The sequence below is a fragment of the Chelonoidis abingdonii genome, chromosome 25 (genome assembly GCF_003597395.2).
Source record: "Chelonoidis abingdonii isolate Lonesome George chromosome 25, CheloAbing_2.0, whole genome shotgun sequence".
NCBI classification, from domain to species: domain Eukaryota; kingdom Metazoa; phylum Chordata; order Testudines; family Testudinidae; genus Chelonoidis; species Chelonoidis abingdonii.
In genome coordinates this window covers 2140794-2156480 of record NC_133793.1, presented here as the reverse complement: position 1 = coordinate 2156480, position 15687 = coordinate 2140794, and the positions used below count along the sequence as shown (strand labels likewise).

The window sequence follows — 15687 nt, the reverse complement described above, 5'->3', positions numbered from 1 at the left end:
AGGGCTTGGACCATACGTTAACCATGCAGATCCTGGGGGCAGGCAGAGGGTGAGGTGGGCAGGTGTTGTGGTAATTATAAATACTTTCCATGGATAAAAAGAAATGCAGTTCGATGGTGCAGAACCTACTTAATGCATTGGGTCAGGGTCTGTATGAGGTGACACTGGTATAAATTCATGACCTTCAAGGAAGTGGCTTCAGATGTATGCCAGCGTAGGGGCAGGCAGAATTTGGTCCACTTTGTTTAATAATTATAGTCTGTGACTTTACTACATAGCTCTTCCATTGATCCTAGGTATATAAACACTGTGCTTAGCAGCGGGAGATGTTCTGTTCTGAGGGGGTTTGACCCAGCTGTGATCTGCCCAGGAATGAGTTTGCATTTTTAATAGACTTCATTATAGATCCAGAGACAATGTATTTTAAAATGTCCTAACCCGTGGCTGTGACCTTGCCTCCTGCAGCAACACTTAACAACCAGAGATTTCAGCATGCTGCAAATGCCATCCTACATAGAAGGCATATTTTTTGGCCTTCATTTCAATGTTGCTTCAAGTACAGAATGTCACAGAGGGAGGCCATCCCAGGAATTAAGTAGCAGGAAGTAATATTCTAGCAGCATGAGGTAGAGTGTTCATTTTCTTTCCTCACAGTCGACTTCATGGTGAAACTTGATAGGCCCTCCGTGGACACCCCAGAGAGTCAAAGGCCTTGGCTACACTAGCGCTTTACAGCGCTGTAACTTTCTCGCTCAGGGGTGTGAAAAAAACACCCCCCTGAGTGCTGCAAGTTACAGCGCTGTAAAGTGCCAGTGTAAACAGTGCCACAGCACTGGGAGCGCGGCTCCCAGCGCTGCAAGCTAAACCCCATGAGGATGTGGAGTACGTGCAGTGCTGGGAGACCTCTCTTCCAGTGCTGGCGCTGCGACCACACTCGCACTTCGAAACGCTGCCGTGGCAGCACTTTGAAGTTTCAAGTGTAGCCATACCCAAAGAAGTAACAGAGCTTTAGGATGCTGGGGGGCGTGTCTCAGTGCTGAGTGTGAATGAAGGATGGGACATTTTGTACTGTGCTTTTGTTCCTCACGTCTCATGTCTTATTGCAAACACCCCCAGTGACAGGCTTCTGCTAACTCTGAGTGAAACTCAGCACACATGGCCTGGCCACCACCCAGTATGTGAGTGGGGCCCCACTGGGGTCACATCTCTTCTGCTGGCTTTCTGCACAGAGGGACTTTCATCTGAATATGAGTACTTATAGTTTCAATGATTGAGTAGGCTGGTTTGGCAAAGCCCTAACCTTTTCTATGGTCTGTTTGGGGTAGCATGAGTTACTCCTTGTACGTGCGTTTAGAGTTCAGGCAGGCACATTTAAAACAAACATAAATAACTACAGTTAAGCCAGCTGGCTGAATGGCAGCTAGGGAATGGCAAATCAGTTCAAATCCAATACAAACCAGCCTTGAAGCTCAAACCAAACGGAAATGGAAGCTTGTCCAGGGCTCAGAGAAGCACCTCATTGATTTATTTTTGATATCGTCCACCTCCCTCTTTCCTGGTTTTTGACTTGAAGCAGAAATACCAGGATGCCACACAAACGGCCATTCGTGCAATATCTCCAGTTTGTCTTAGGCTGCAAGCTTTGTGGGCAGGGCCCCTCTCTATATGTATGTACAGCACCTAACGTAATGGGGCTCCAGAAGGCCTCTAGGCACTATTGTCATGCAAATAACAGTAATAAACAATGAGAAGAGAGATTTTCAGAACTACCTTAGGAGATCGGGAGCACAAACTGCACTGAATAATAGTCTAGCTCAGGGATCAGCAACCTTTTGCACGCAGCCCATCAGGGAAAGCTGCTGGCGGGCCGGGACGGTTTGTTTACCTGCAGTGTCCACAGGTTCGGCCGATCACAGCTCCCACTGGCCACAGTTCACCATTCCAGGCCAATGGGGGCTGCGGGAAGTGGTGCAGGCTGAGGGATGTGCTGCCACCGCTTCCTGCAGCCCCCATTAGCCTGGAACAGTGACCCGCAGCCAGTGCAAGCCGTGATCGGCCAAACCTGCGGACGCTACTGGGAAAAAACCAGTCCCAGCTCCCCAGTGGCTTTCCCTGATGGGCTGCGTGCCAAGGTTGCCAATCCCTGGTCTAGCTGAGCTAAAAGGTCAGGAGGTCCCATGGCAAAGAGGCCAGCATGAAGCCAGAAAAGTGTTTAGTTCAGCATTTCAAAACTCACCCAAACTCTGAACCTGTGGAGGTTTGTCTGTCACCAGATCTCTTCCCTTCAGTCTCCTTTTGTCTCAGCCTCAGAAAGAGGATTAACTTTGAAATCTTTGTCCATCCACCAAAACCGAAGATGAAACCATCAAATTCCACCTTCTACTTAAGCATGATTTGAACTCTAGTCCTGGCAGTTTAAGGAAATCTGTTGCCATGTCAATGACCCAGATCACTCAATAGAGGTAATTGCATCATGTGCCCCAGATACACCCTCAACCTTTTCCTAGTCTAGTCTAGCTAGGCTCCTAGGCCGCACTCATCACCCTAGTATCTGAGCCACTGGCGCATCAAGCAACGTTAGTAACGTCTGTCACACCAATGTGGAAACTCAGGCAGAGCCTCCTCAAAGTGCTGGTGGAACAAGCTCCATTTTCTGAAAGGCAGTTTGCTTTCCCAGACGTGCTTTAGGGTAATTTGTATCAGCTGAAAGCAGGGTTTGTGTCTGAGTATAAATTATCATGTAGCCAATGTTTTCAGAGCTTCTGACAGAGCTCACAAAAATCCAAAGCTTTTACAACCAAAATTTTCAGTCATGTGCAAAACCACCTACAACCCCAGCGGCACAAGTAATCCAGGTCACTTAGGCACATGGGGTCACATTCTTCCTGAATTTCTTGATTTAGTCTGGCATTGCCCTGGATTCTCACTTCTTTTCCCTGTCTGACTGAGTAGGACAGCCACACTGTGCAGCCTTAAAACCACTGTCCTGCGCAGCTTTGCTGGCCAGCAATGAACAGCTGCCTGGCAACAAGAAATTCACCCAGCAAGTTTAAGCCCTGCAGGTGGAAACTGCAAAATATTCAGCTGCTCTGGATGACTGACTGAAAGCATTTCAAGGGTGCACCAGACACCACAATCCTTGAGGCATCTCTGTCATGTGGAAACCGAGCACATACGCTGCTGTAAAACCCACCAGTGGGAAACACAGCTGTCCTGGGGAGGGAACGTGTTCTACCCTACCTCACTGACCACGTGCTTCAGACCACCCTGGGGAGCATCTGGTAAAAAGTCTTGCAAATGCAATCACAGATCAGCAGGTGGCTTGGTTTGTATGAATGTCACGCCGCACGCTCCTCAGGGCAAGTGCTGTGTCTCTGACTGGACTTCGCTCTTGTTCAATGTTGTGCACACTTGGTGCTTAATACCAGGGGCGGCTCCAGGCCCCACCACACCAAGCGGCATGTCACGGGGGGCGCTCTGCCAGTCACCGGGAGGGTGGCAGGCAGCTCTGGTGGACCTCCTGCAGGCGTGCCTGCTGAGGGTCCGCTGGTCCCGCGGCTTCAGTGGAGCCGTGGGACCAGCGGACCCTCCACAGGCACACCTGCGGGAGGTCCACCAAAGCTGTGGGACTGGCGACTGGCAGAGCGCCCCCCACGGGATGCCACTGTGCTTGGGGCGGCGAAATGTCTAGAGCCACCCCTGCTTAACACACACATAAGAGATCCATCTAATTATTATTTATCCTGTATTTTTTGCCCAGCATTTGCTCTTAGGCATTATGAAACCATATTAACCACTGGAGCAACTTACCTAAGGATGCTGTGGATTCGCCAGCACTTGAAATCTTTAAATCAGTGAGGATGTCTATCTGAGCCAGACTTTATGGGCTAAAAGTAGGCATCATGGGGGGTGGAGGGAGGGTTCTGTGGCCTGTGTTATCAGAAGTTCAGAATAATAATCCCTTCTGGCCTTTAAAAAAATCGATGAAAATTCCCAATGAAATCTTTTAGAAGATGGGGATTTAGGGAATTATTTCCCTCTATATGGGGACTCCCTCATGATCCTGTACAGAAATAATCAGGTCCCTGCTCCAAACTACAGAGGTGCTAGAGCTTCTCAACAAAACAGCTGTCAGAATTTTTTAACATGGGCAAAACTACGTATTTCCCCCTAACCTTGTTATGAGCAATGGCCGAGCCATTTTTGCTGAAGTGTCCCAAACAATGTCAGCCTGAAGCAGGTAACCGTAATACAGAACTGCACTTTGAGATCCTTTCTCATCAATGCAGATTTTCTGGAAGGTGGCTTCTAGTTAAGGATTTGCTTAGCAGGGGCAAAGCTGTCATGGTCGCGTTCTGGCATGACAAACCAGGATGTCACTTACAGCCTCAGAATGTTTCATCCGCTCATCCCAGAATTTTGCATTGCTGAACAGCAAAAAGGCTTTTTATTATAGCCACAGAATTACTGCAAGTGCCAGCTGCACCGGAGCCTTGACTCAGCAAAACCACTTTAACACAGGCTCGTGTCTCATTGGGGACTTAAGCATCTGTTTAAAGTTAAGCAGATACCTAAATGCCTTGCTGAATTGGAGCCAAAAGCAGAACTTTGTCCAGCAGACTGAATGCCAAATGAGGAAACTTCCCCCACAGTATTTAAAGGGGTGTGAGTCTGCTCTTCCTTACCCAGATTTTACCCCACTGTGAGCTCAGTGGAGTTAATCCTGGTTTATACCAGTGTAAGTGGATGGAGATCGAAACTCTGAGCAGAGATGTTCGACTCCTATTTAAAACCTTTGGCCCCATGCAGATCTTTCAGCTGTGCAAGAGAATGGGGTCAGAGCGGCTCCCAAACAGCCACTGTCCCTTCGCAAGGGTCAGTGTAGGTAAAGCTCATTAGTCCACAGCTGAGGCATGGAGCAGCCATTCACAGCCTGTCTGGCAAACACGGCCCCAAGATACATATTTATTCAGGAAAATAGAACACTTCCATGATTATTTCACCATCCAGAGCTAGGTATTTGCATAAACTAATTATGTGTGCATTGGCTGAGAGACAGGTAAATAATGCATATCTTATTTAATGAATTAATTGTTCTTTTGGTGCCTGACTGACAATGCCAGACAGTACAGCTCTCGATTCTTCCTACCAAGGACACATAAAACACAGCCACTACAATGCTTCATCCTCTCCCACCGCTCTGACCTGGTCACTTCTCTTGCCTGGCTCCATCACTGGCTTCTTCTGCCCTCCCATGGCAAGCTTGATTTGTGCCTTCCCCGTCTGTGCCCTGCCTACATCTCTGACCTAGCTTCCTCTCACACTCCCTTGCTGTCTATGCTGCCCAAAGGCTCCCTCTGTTGCCTCCTTCCTCTCCTGTCTGTTCCTCCATGCTGTCCTGTCTGCTTGGCACCACCTCCTTCCTGCTCTTCCTTCAAAACCTGCTTCTTCCATGGGGGCAATGCGCCCCTGAAGACACCTGTCCTACTCCAAGACTGCACCTGTTGCCAGTGCATTAAGTGCCTGGGCCTGATTCATACCATAAATTCCCTGGGCCAGGGACTGCATCTTCTTCTATTATTTAGCGAGCACCAAAGCATCAAGGGTCACAGCCTGGGCAGTAGCTGCGTAAGTTACTCACCCCTGTGCTCCTCCCTGCCAATGAGATTCAGCTCTGACCTTGGGAAGCAGCCCGAGGGAAAAGTGGAGGGTTCGGACTCCCCTTGCATGGGCTGATCTCACAGGAGGCCCGCTATGAACAGGACTAAGACAACCAGCTCATTTCACAGAGGCCACCAAAGAACTGAGAGATGATACGCAGGGCTGCAGCCTACTGAGCCGGCCAGGAGTCATTATGCCTTTGAGCACTCCACTCCCCTGACTGACTGCCCAGCGCAGAGCCCTCTGGGAGCAACTGCTCATTCTGCTTGTCTAATCCCTCAGCGCGAGAGCTAATGTTTGAATAACGACGAGGTTGTGACCCGAGCCGCCCTCAACGCTTCCCACTCCCTGACATCATGTGACACTCTGACCCCTCTGGCTCTTAATGGCTGTTCTTACAGCTTCATTTAGACGTCGTGTTTGGCCAGTGAACTTATTTAACCTCAGTGGTGAAGCAAACACAGCCAGGGAGGAACTCAGCTATGTGCCGTACATGGGAAATGAGCATCATCACATCCTACCGGGCTTCTTGCTACGGCAATGGCTTCCTGCTTCTCTTTCCTTAATGGTCATGGCCTGTTCTACAGAGTGCTTTCATTGTTTCTAGGGTAGTACAGCCAAGATCCCCACCTGAGATGAGGGCCACATGGTGCTAGGTGCTGTATACACTTATAGAAAAAGACTGTCTCTCCCCTGGAGACTTTACAATCTAACTAGGCTTTACGGACAAGGGAACCAGAGGCTCAGAGTGGGGAAGAGCCTTGCATAAAGTCCCACAGCAACATGATGCTAGCAGCAGGAATAGAACCTACATCTGCAGTCCATAGCCCCATCTACAAGGCCATGTTGCCTTTCCATTGTGTTCACTGGATTTAAAAAGATGAATCCACCTAATTAATGACGCTCCAACCCGCACAAAAGGCAGAAGCGCGGTCAGCCAGCTGGAAGCACAGCATTTCCTCCTATTTTATGCCTTCTTCTTAATGCTGAATCCCTGCAGTGTAGAAATAAATATGAAGTACACCTCGGGACCAAACAAATGGGTTCTTTCCATTCCTGAGGCATTGGCTTCCGAATGAATTCCCAGCTAACAGGCACTTGAAATAAACAGCCCCCTGGCACTCCGCGCAAAAAGCATTAATCAGAACGCAGCCACATGGTCATAATATGTAATACCACTAGAATTTACTGTCAATAAATGTCCATTTATTGTGAAAGTGTTCAATCAACTGTTATAAATCGTCCCTGCAGACAGATATTATGTCTCCACTACACTTACCGGTCAGCAGGAATTTCCATTAGAAACCTTCTTATTTTTCATGCCATTCTATTTCCCACATGAAATTTCACACCAATTTGGCACTTATTTTCAGCACAAGAGAAGTTTTGTTTTTTTGTATGTGTGTGCAAAATTTCAAGAATAACCCACTTTTCTGCTGCTTTTATGTCCTAAATAATGCCGTGCCCCACACTCTAGCATCAAGAGAGTTCAAGATGCAGTTGTCAGACAGCTTGAATTTTCAAATGAAATGTTATGGATAACGAATCCATAATGTGGGTTTAATTGCATTAGTTGTCGTTGGTGTCTGGAGAGAGAGAGAGAGAGCGAGAGCATGTGCATTGGTGGCGAAAGGAGGTGGATTTGACAGCCATAAGGTTCTCTGTTTATCCATAAAACCACGGCACTGAAAGTGTCCACCCCTGCACCATCAGTGCACCCCAAACCTTCCCAAAATGAGCTTTGCTCATGGTCTGAGACCAAGTTCAGTCCCCAGGGACCAATCCATTCATGGCTTCCCTGCTGAAGCTGCCAACTACGGAGTGCAGTTAGTAGCAGTTGTGGTGGTCCTTTAATGTGATGAGAGTCATGTCAGCTTGGAAATGGTCTCAAGGCCACCAAACACCTTTCACACAGACCATGCTTTTTGTTGTTAGGAGGGATGAAGATCACAGCAAACGCAGCAGGACAGGATGTACAATTTGCACCTCACAGTCGTAGGCTGTCCACTACAGACCCGTCTCTGGGAGATGGAAGGTAGGGTCATGTCACGAGTCGCTCAGGCTGCTGTTGCTTTTCCTACTTGTGCTTAAGGCCAGACTAGAACCAAGCCAATTTTACAAAGGTTTTCAGACTAAGCCTTTACCACCTGTCTGGATCCGGTTTTCACATAGCTCCAAAAAAACCAAAAGAGACCATCAAGTAAACAGCCAGAGCTTTGTCACACTCTGGAGTTTGCACCGTTGCACTGCAGACTGCTGGGGAAATGACACAATGTGTATAAAGCCCAGGTGTATCTATAATTACATGATGGGAGTGGGGCTCATGCACATTCCTTCATTACACATTTACTGCAGCAAGTGTCCTAACCCCTTCTTCTGAGCATCACGGTCTCTGGCTGCAGCCCTAGAGGAGCTAATTTCCTCAGTTCCACTCCTTCCCCTCCTCCCTTCCCTGAATTACCTGGGTCTATTCTAGTCCCCGTACTGTGCTCAGTAGCATAGTATCTGGGCACCTTCTATCAGTGCATTAAGCAACATGACTAACATCTCCCTTCTCCTTGGCTACATTTCACAATGCTCAGACAGGACGTGGCTTCTCCCATGCGCTCTTCCCCAAAACCACACTGGCTGAATCCTGTCTTTCTGCCTCAGACATTCCTAAGACAACAGCATCTCCCATCAGTCTCAGTCATTCAAGACACTAAACAATCATCATAACATTTCAGCCTCGCGTCTCAGGAAGGAGACAATTCATCCTGTTCGGAGGGGCCGGGCACACAAGTCCCATGTCAGCCTTGCCAGGCCTAGGCACCACTAAAGTCCTACTGAAGCCTGTGCACCACTTAGCGGCTGCACTAGGAGATCAGCACAAGACCCATGCGCCCCATGGCTTCTACACGGGGTGAACGTTACCTTGTGTGCTCAGCACCTCACAGGATCCTATGGTCCTACCTGACTCATGCCTCTCCCTTGATGCGCCCACTTCACTGAGAAGGAGGTGGATGTCTGAGATAAAGTTGGGCCAATCCAAGCCCAGGTCTCAGAAGCCTTCACCTGATCAGCTTTCAGTGAGCACGGACTCCTAACCTCAGGGTCTCCCCCGGTGCCAATCAACTGCTGTTCCTTCTGTGCGTGATTTGCGGATGCTTCTCTGCTGAAGACAGGCCCCATCTGGTTGCACTCAAACAGTTTCCCTGTTTAATGTTATACATAAACAGTTCTATAAAACGTAATGACCCACGGATAAAATAAATAATGGCTTTAGATGGGGTTTGGGTAATACTGATAAATCACTCCAAGACAAGCACCCGCCAACCCAGGCCTGCTAGAAAGGAGGATTCAAAGAGCCAGCAGTGCTGCAGCTAAAACCTCCCAGAGACCAGCAGCTATGCTTTGCTTGCCTTCTATAAGTCTTCCAAACGCCTCTTCCTTTGGGCTCAAGGGATTAGTTTAAGGCCTGCCAGGCCATGGGACTACTTAGTAGGAAGAGTGTTGCTCAGTGAATCTCATGCAACAGATTTGGGATTTCCAAATGATCCAATGGAATATTTTCCCTTCATTGTGGGGCCATCCCTGTCAATCATGCAGTGAGGCAGCCTGGATGGTGCAGAAACCCAGAGCTACTGTGTGCCGGGAGAGGGGGTGCTAAGGCCGGTCTTCCATTCAAATGGTGCCTGCAGTGTCAGTATCACGCAGACCCAAACTGGGCCAGTGCAGCCACACAGACTTAGTGTCTCTTGCTCCTTCCGAGGGAACTATGGGAGCTAGAGTGAGGCAGCAGGACATGTCCACACCCTAGACAGCAAAACTCAGATCTCACTAGGAGAATTAATGCTGTGAAAGGAACAACCAAGAGAAGATGCTCTCCAAGTAGTGCCTGACATGCTCTGTTCTTTATTCGGCCTAGAGGGTCAAGTCTGCATCATTAGGGGAGAGTGGCCACTTATCTTCATTTTTCCTGCCTCTTACCCATCTCCAGCACTCTCCCATCGTCACTGTAATGGGATTATGCCATTAATTATTGCGTTGTTCTGTTTTACAGGGTCTGTTCCAGGAGGTCTCTGAAGTGAAATCAGCACGAAAGACACTTCAGTGAGTTGGCAAATTAGCACGTCAGATTATTGCATTTTTGTTTTTTGGTGGAGGTATCAAAGGCATGAAGTTACAATATTCCAAAGCATTGCACCACTTTCTGCACACTGTGGCGCAGATTAATGAGTTGATGGCTGAAATAAATTATGAATGGTTATGATCCTATTAATAAAGGCATTGTACCAGGTTTAACTGACCCTATCTTTACGAATTAATTAAGGCTAACAAGGTTTCCCATATCAGCTCCTATTATTATTATTTATTTGTATTACCACAGAGCCTCAGAGCCTTGGTCAGGCAATGCCCTCTGCCTTGAGGCTCTCATACTTTCCAAGATAATGATAAAGTCAGTGGTGGAAAAAAGACATTAGCATTGCCTAATAAGAACCAAGAGGAAATTGTGTCTAGTGCAGAGAATTAGAATGGGAGTCAGGATTCCTATGTCCATTTTCTGGCTCTGCTGCACACCTGCTTTGTAACTTTGGGCAAGTCATTTAATGTTTCCATTAAAAGTACCTTGCAGGGATGCTAATTAATGTTTGCATATTTACATACACCCTTAATCTGAAACTTTCACGGCACTTTAAAAATTGTTGTTATTTGCACTTGCCAACAGTGTGTCTAAAAAGTCCAGTCAGATTTAATCACACTTCAAAACCATATTTTATAAAGTGAGATGTAATACTCTTCCCATTACACTTGCAAAAGAAGTGCAGAGTAGGAGCTGGGGTCCTAATGCTTCAGAAATACTGAAAGAATCTATGACATTTAACATAGCAAGTTTCTATCAATCCAGCGGAACAAAATCGTATTTAGGGAACACGTAAGTCTCAGCTGCTCTTGGTTCTTCCCTGTACCCCACAATCCAGCCATGCTCCAGCAAAATCCCCTTTCCTGCATTACAGCACAGCAAAGTTTCCTTTAGCTTGTAGGGATTTGCTAATGCAGGGTCCCAGACACAGAGAGGGAAAACACAGGGAAATGTGGGGCACAGGTTAAAATCTGGGATGGCTAGGACTCCTCCCACATTCCAGCAGACAGAAATGTAGCTTCATACAGTCTATTCCGTATTCATAGATTCTAAAGCCAGAAGAGACCATTGTGACCATCTAGACCAGGGTTCTCAAACTGGGGGTCATGCGGTTATTACATAGGGGATCGTGAGCTGTCAGCCTCCACTCCAAAGCCCACTTTGCCTCCAGCATATATAATAGTGTTAGATATATTAAAAAGTGTGTTTTTTTAATTTATAAGGGGGTCGCACTCAGAAGCTTGCTGTGTGAAAGGGGTCACCAGTACAGAAGTTTGAGAATCACTGATCTAGTCTGACCTCCTGCATAGCCAGGGGAGACTGTCCCTGAATTAGAGCAGATTTTTTAGAAAAACAACCAATCTTGACTTTAAAACACGCAGTGATGGTGAGTCTACCATAACCCTTGGGGAGTTGTTCCAATAGTTAATTATCCATCTTGTGAAAAATGTCTGCCATGTTTCCAGTCTGAATTTGCCTATCTTCAGCTTCCAGCCCTTGGACCTTGTTATGCTTTGGCTGGGATTTCTCAAAATGACTCCACACCAGACTGATGGCATCATGGAATTCCAGGCCATAATCACACCCCATGCCTGCTCACTGTGCACAGAGCTCGCTCTAACGTTCATAGCCAGGAGCATGGGGTATGCAGGAGCAGAAATAAGGCTCTTTGCATTGTCAGGAATGTCTTTCTCTGAGGATTGAGAATTAGAGATGACTAGTTGCTGCTCAGTGACTTCTGCCACTGGATGGATTTGCAGCAAAGAGTCCTGTGACACCTTATAAACTAACAGATGTACTGGAGCATGAGCTTTCATAGTGAGTACCCACTTCATCGGATGAAATCTGGATGGATTTGGTTTTCTGGAGGGCCTCAGCTTTTGAGAAGCATTTAGGACCAGATTATGCAGTGGAACTGGGGGCAGGGTTTGACCCCTTATGTTAATTTTCACTTTTCATAGAAAACTCAGAATTATTTTGATATGGAGGTCCAAAAATCACAGTGAGTTTATATTGTGCTTCCAAATCATGTATCTTTACCCTCCCTACACTTAGCATGGCTTGGCGTTTCAATCTAACCTTGGACTGATCAGAGCTGAAAAATTCATTACAGCCCTTCAGTATCTTCCAGAACAAGGATATGATGTGGTTTAGCTGAGAGGTGGTCTGTCTTCTTTTGGCCAATTCTCTCTTCAACTGTCTCTGTCCTGCTTACTTGTTAAGGGATGTTTAGACCTTGTCTGCACTACAGAAGTATTCTGTGCTAAGATCTGTTGGTCTCCTTACACATCTGTAATATTGTGTGCGCGGACAAAAGTGCTCCAGCAGATTACAAGTGTGCCAACCAAGTAGACTATGAATTTTCTGGGCTAAATTACTCTGAAGTAGTTTAGTGCCGATTTGGATACACTCTGGCTGAAATGGTTCTAACTAATTTTCCCATTACTGCTGTCCCTTGCAAAACCTCTCAGAATACCCAGCTTCTCAGATCTGCACTGCAAATTCCGGGTTACGCATAGCGGGCACTGAAGCCCCATGCACTTAGACTAGTGCTCGTGCAAATGTGCAATGATCCTTAAACCAGTTCAGCATGGTTCAGCTTCTGGTGCTCAGTCTGGTTCAATACTCTAATGTAGACAAAGTCTTTCAGATCAGTAGCCAGAAGGATCCAGCTGAGAAGACCAAGAACACTTTTTGCCTTGTTGAGTGCCCATGGTCTATCCCTTGTCCTGCCGTTCTGAGTGTGAATGGCTGATGTGTGTCAATATCTACTGTAGAAAGTCAAGGATGATCTCTTTCCCTGTTCTCTGTACTGACTTCAGTGGATTCACTCTGGATTTACTTCAGTGTAAGTGGAAGCAGAACCTCTCCCACTGTGCTTCAAGTCACAATGTTTCCATGTGAACGTTAAGCAGAGCATGTCCCGAACTTGGAGACAAACAACCCTTTTGCTGTGAAATACAGTGTCAGTAAGCTGTCTGTCCCCAGGGCAACATTTCTCCTTCCTCACAGGAAAGCCAGTCACTCTTTATGGTAGGTATATAAACAGACAGAGCTAATGCGGAGTTCTAATTATGAGCCACATTACCCCATCTCTTGGATCCTTGCAGAAGGAAAACTATTTTCAGATTGTTTCTGTGAATAGTTTTTCCAAGGGACCACTAGAATTTTGCCTGGGAAAGGTTGAAGACAAGTTGTCAAACCATTTTTTAGTTATGGGTGTTTTCAAGTGACACTTAGTTCTGTATCTTAGTATGCTACATATTCAAATTATGTTTCATTATCCAGTCTGCATTATCTCCTGCCCCACGGCCTGACCTTCTCCTGCAACATGTGTAGCATAAAAAAAAGCCTCAGAACACCTGCTCAGCTGTGTGTGTTGCATTTCAGAGACTGAGGTACCGGACAGTTCCATTAGGGATCATGCAGAACATGCGAAGAGGAAAAGGCTACAGAGCTAGACATCTTGGGTTAGAAGGCACAGACGAAAATAATTGCATAAAAGCGCGAGGAGCTGAGCACGGTTAGAAAGCCAAGACAGTGTCATGTCTTTTCGCAGGTTTTTTGTATTTAACGGGTTAACTCATCTTGCCAGCTGAAACGAAACGGGATTTTAGTTTCTCTAGCAAAATGAGGTCCCTGTAACGTAGCCCGCCCAGCATACGGAGGCTACTGTAATCTCCTACAGCACTAGCCCCTTAGGAAACCGTCATAACCAGCCAGGGTCACATTTTGTGCTCTGTGGACTTCATGGGGAGCACAAATATGAAGGCAAGATTTGAATCCAAGAGTTTGCTTCTTTCCTGGTAAGTAGTGAGGACACATTCCCTACTGCAGCTACTTTGACATGCCCCTGCTCTACTTTTCACCTCGCCAGTGCTTTCCACTGCGGCACTGGAAGCACTTTACAAACATTAAGCCTTGTAGCACTTGTGTGAAGCAGGTAATTAGTACCATCTCCATTTTACAGATGGGGGAACTGAAGCACAAACCATGTGAACAAGGTCACCCAGGGAGTCTGAGGCAGACCCAGGAACAAAACCCAGATCTCGACTCCCAATCCTGTGATTAACAAGAAGGCAATAGCCTATTAGCTATTCACAGAGAAGCTAATTTACTGACTTGAGTCACCCAGCAACTACATTCCCCTCACATAAGCTACAAGAGTATCGCAGCAGCTACACAAGTTATTTTGCTTAGGCAATGATTTCATATTGGCGCCAGGAACTTCAGAGGCAGTCTAGGAGGCTGAATCACTTGAAAGAGATGCAAAATAGCTGTGATGCCAAAACACCAGGGCTGCTTGTCTCGCTCCCCGCACTGAGAAGCTAGACCCCTTGGTCATCATTGCTTCTCCTAGAGACCCAATTCTGGGAATAAGAGCGTCACAAAAACGCAAGATTTCCTCCGCTGTCCGGCTGGCTGTTGGGATCACAGCATGCACTGGAAGCAACGCGTCTCATTAGGAAGTTGAGGGACCTCTGGCCATGAGCTGAGGTCTCAGACAATTTGCCTTTCTGGCTGCTTTGGGACTCAGTAAAGCTGCCACTGGAAATGCACTAGTGTTTAATGGGCTCTTTTAAATGGCAGTGGAAGCAAGAACGCAGCTGCTCTGGTTGGTGATGTGGTTTCCCCCCCCCCTTCTGTGAGTCAGATGATTTTAGAAAATCAGCTGAATTTATAAATAAATTAAATTGTCCCCTGTGCACCTGCTCTCACTCCCTCTTCCACTGAAGGGTCACTCCATAAAGCATGAGAGCAGATCATTAGGAGCAGGTAATGCCTCTGGGATTCAAGACTAGAGAAGAGCCTAATCTTTCACAACTGCCTGTTTGTTACACATGCTAGACAGAGCTGTGATACTGTACAGGATTCATCTGTAGCAGATGTTTGGCAGCTCTCACTTGGAGTCGCACTTATTCATCCCAATGAAATCGCGAAGTGTCACTCAGGGGAGTAAAGCTTGCAAGATTCTGGACCCTTTGCTTTCCTTTCCTACATTTCCCCCTCAGATCCAGGGGCAACAAAGCCATAATGATGTTCTATATTCCAAAGCATCTTTCGCTTCAGAAGTCTCTCAGGTGGCTGTGTTACCTGGGGTACACCAAGCACACAAAGCTCTCTGCAAATGTTTTAGGCTCCACATAAAAATGGAAGGGAATGCTCTGTGTGGAGTCTGCTGGGAATGCTAATGGTGGGGTGGAGGATTAACTAGAAAAAGAGAGGAACGTCCTATCTAGCACAATATACACCTGCCACGGAGTCCCCGGGCGCTGCTCTGGAACCGCTCCCCACAAAGCCAGTCAGGACTTTGGGGAGCCTCCTCTCCCTTGGAGCAGACTTGTTCAGGGCAAGAAGCTCACACGTCTTCACCTCCTGGGTCTCTCCTTGGAGCATTCAGCATCCTCTGCCCCTCCGTGGGCTTCCCACAGCGAGCCCACCCAGGCGGGGTCCTGGGGAAGCCACAGGGTTCTGCACCCCCACTTTGCAGTCAGACGTGACTCTCAGCCAGCAAAACAGAGGTTTATTCGATGACAGGAACAGGGTCTAAAACAGAGCTTGTAGGTACAGCGAACCAGACCCCTCGGCCGGGTCCATTCTGGGGGCAGTGAGCCAGACCCCTAGGTCTGCACTTCACTCCTTGTCCCCAGGTAGCTCCAGACTAACCCCCCCCTCCCGCCCCTCCTCTCTGCTCAGCTCCTTTCCCGGGCCAGGAGGTCAGCTGACGCCTTTGTCTCCAACAAACACCTTCAGCTGGCACCTTTGCAGGGGAGGGGCCCAGGCCATCCGTTTTGGCTAGGAGACAGAGTGCCCGGCATTTAGGTGCACTGGCCCCTTCCTCTGTAGCAATCACACACCCTTATCCCACCACCTAGATACTTAAGAACTGCATAGGGGACACT

General features: G+C 47.4%; 1 protein-coding gene across 3 annotated transcripts in view; it reads right to left on the bottom strand.

Annotated features, from left to right (window-relative positions):
- The window catches only part of GRIK3 (glutamate ionotropic receptor kainate type subunit 3), a 240912-nt gene that overhangs the window by 37014 nt on the left and 188211 nt on the right, over positions 1 to 15687 (bottom strand). The window contains exon 11 of one of the 3 annotated variants that reach the window (XM_032796281.2): positions 8620 to 8855. The exons of the other annotated variants lie outside the window; for them this stretch is intronic. Coding sequence (XP_032652172.1) covers positions 8772 to 8855 — 84 coding nt within the window. The 3' untranslated portion in view covers positions 8620 to 8771. Of the gene's footprint in view, positions 1 to 8619; positions 8856 to 15687 lie in introns of those variants that run through there. 3 annotated transcript variants of the gene reach the window in all.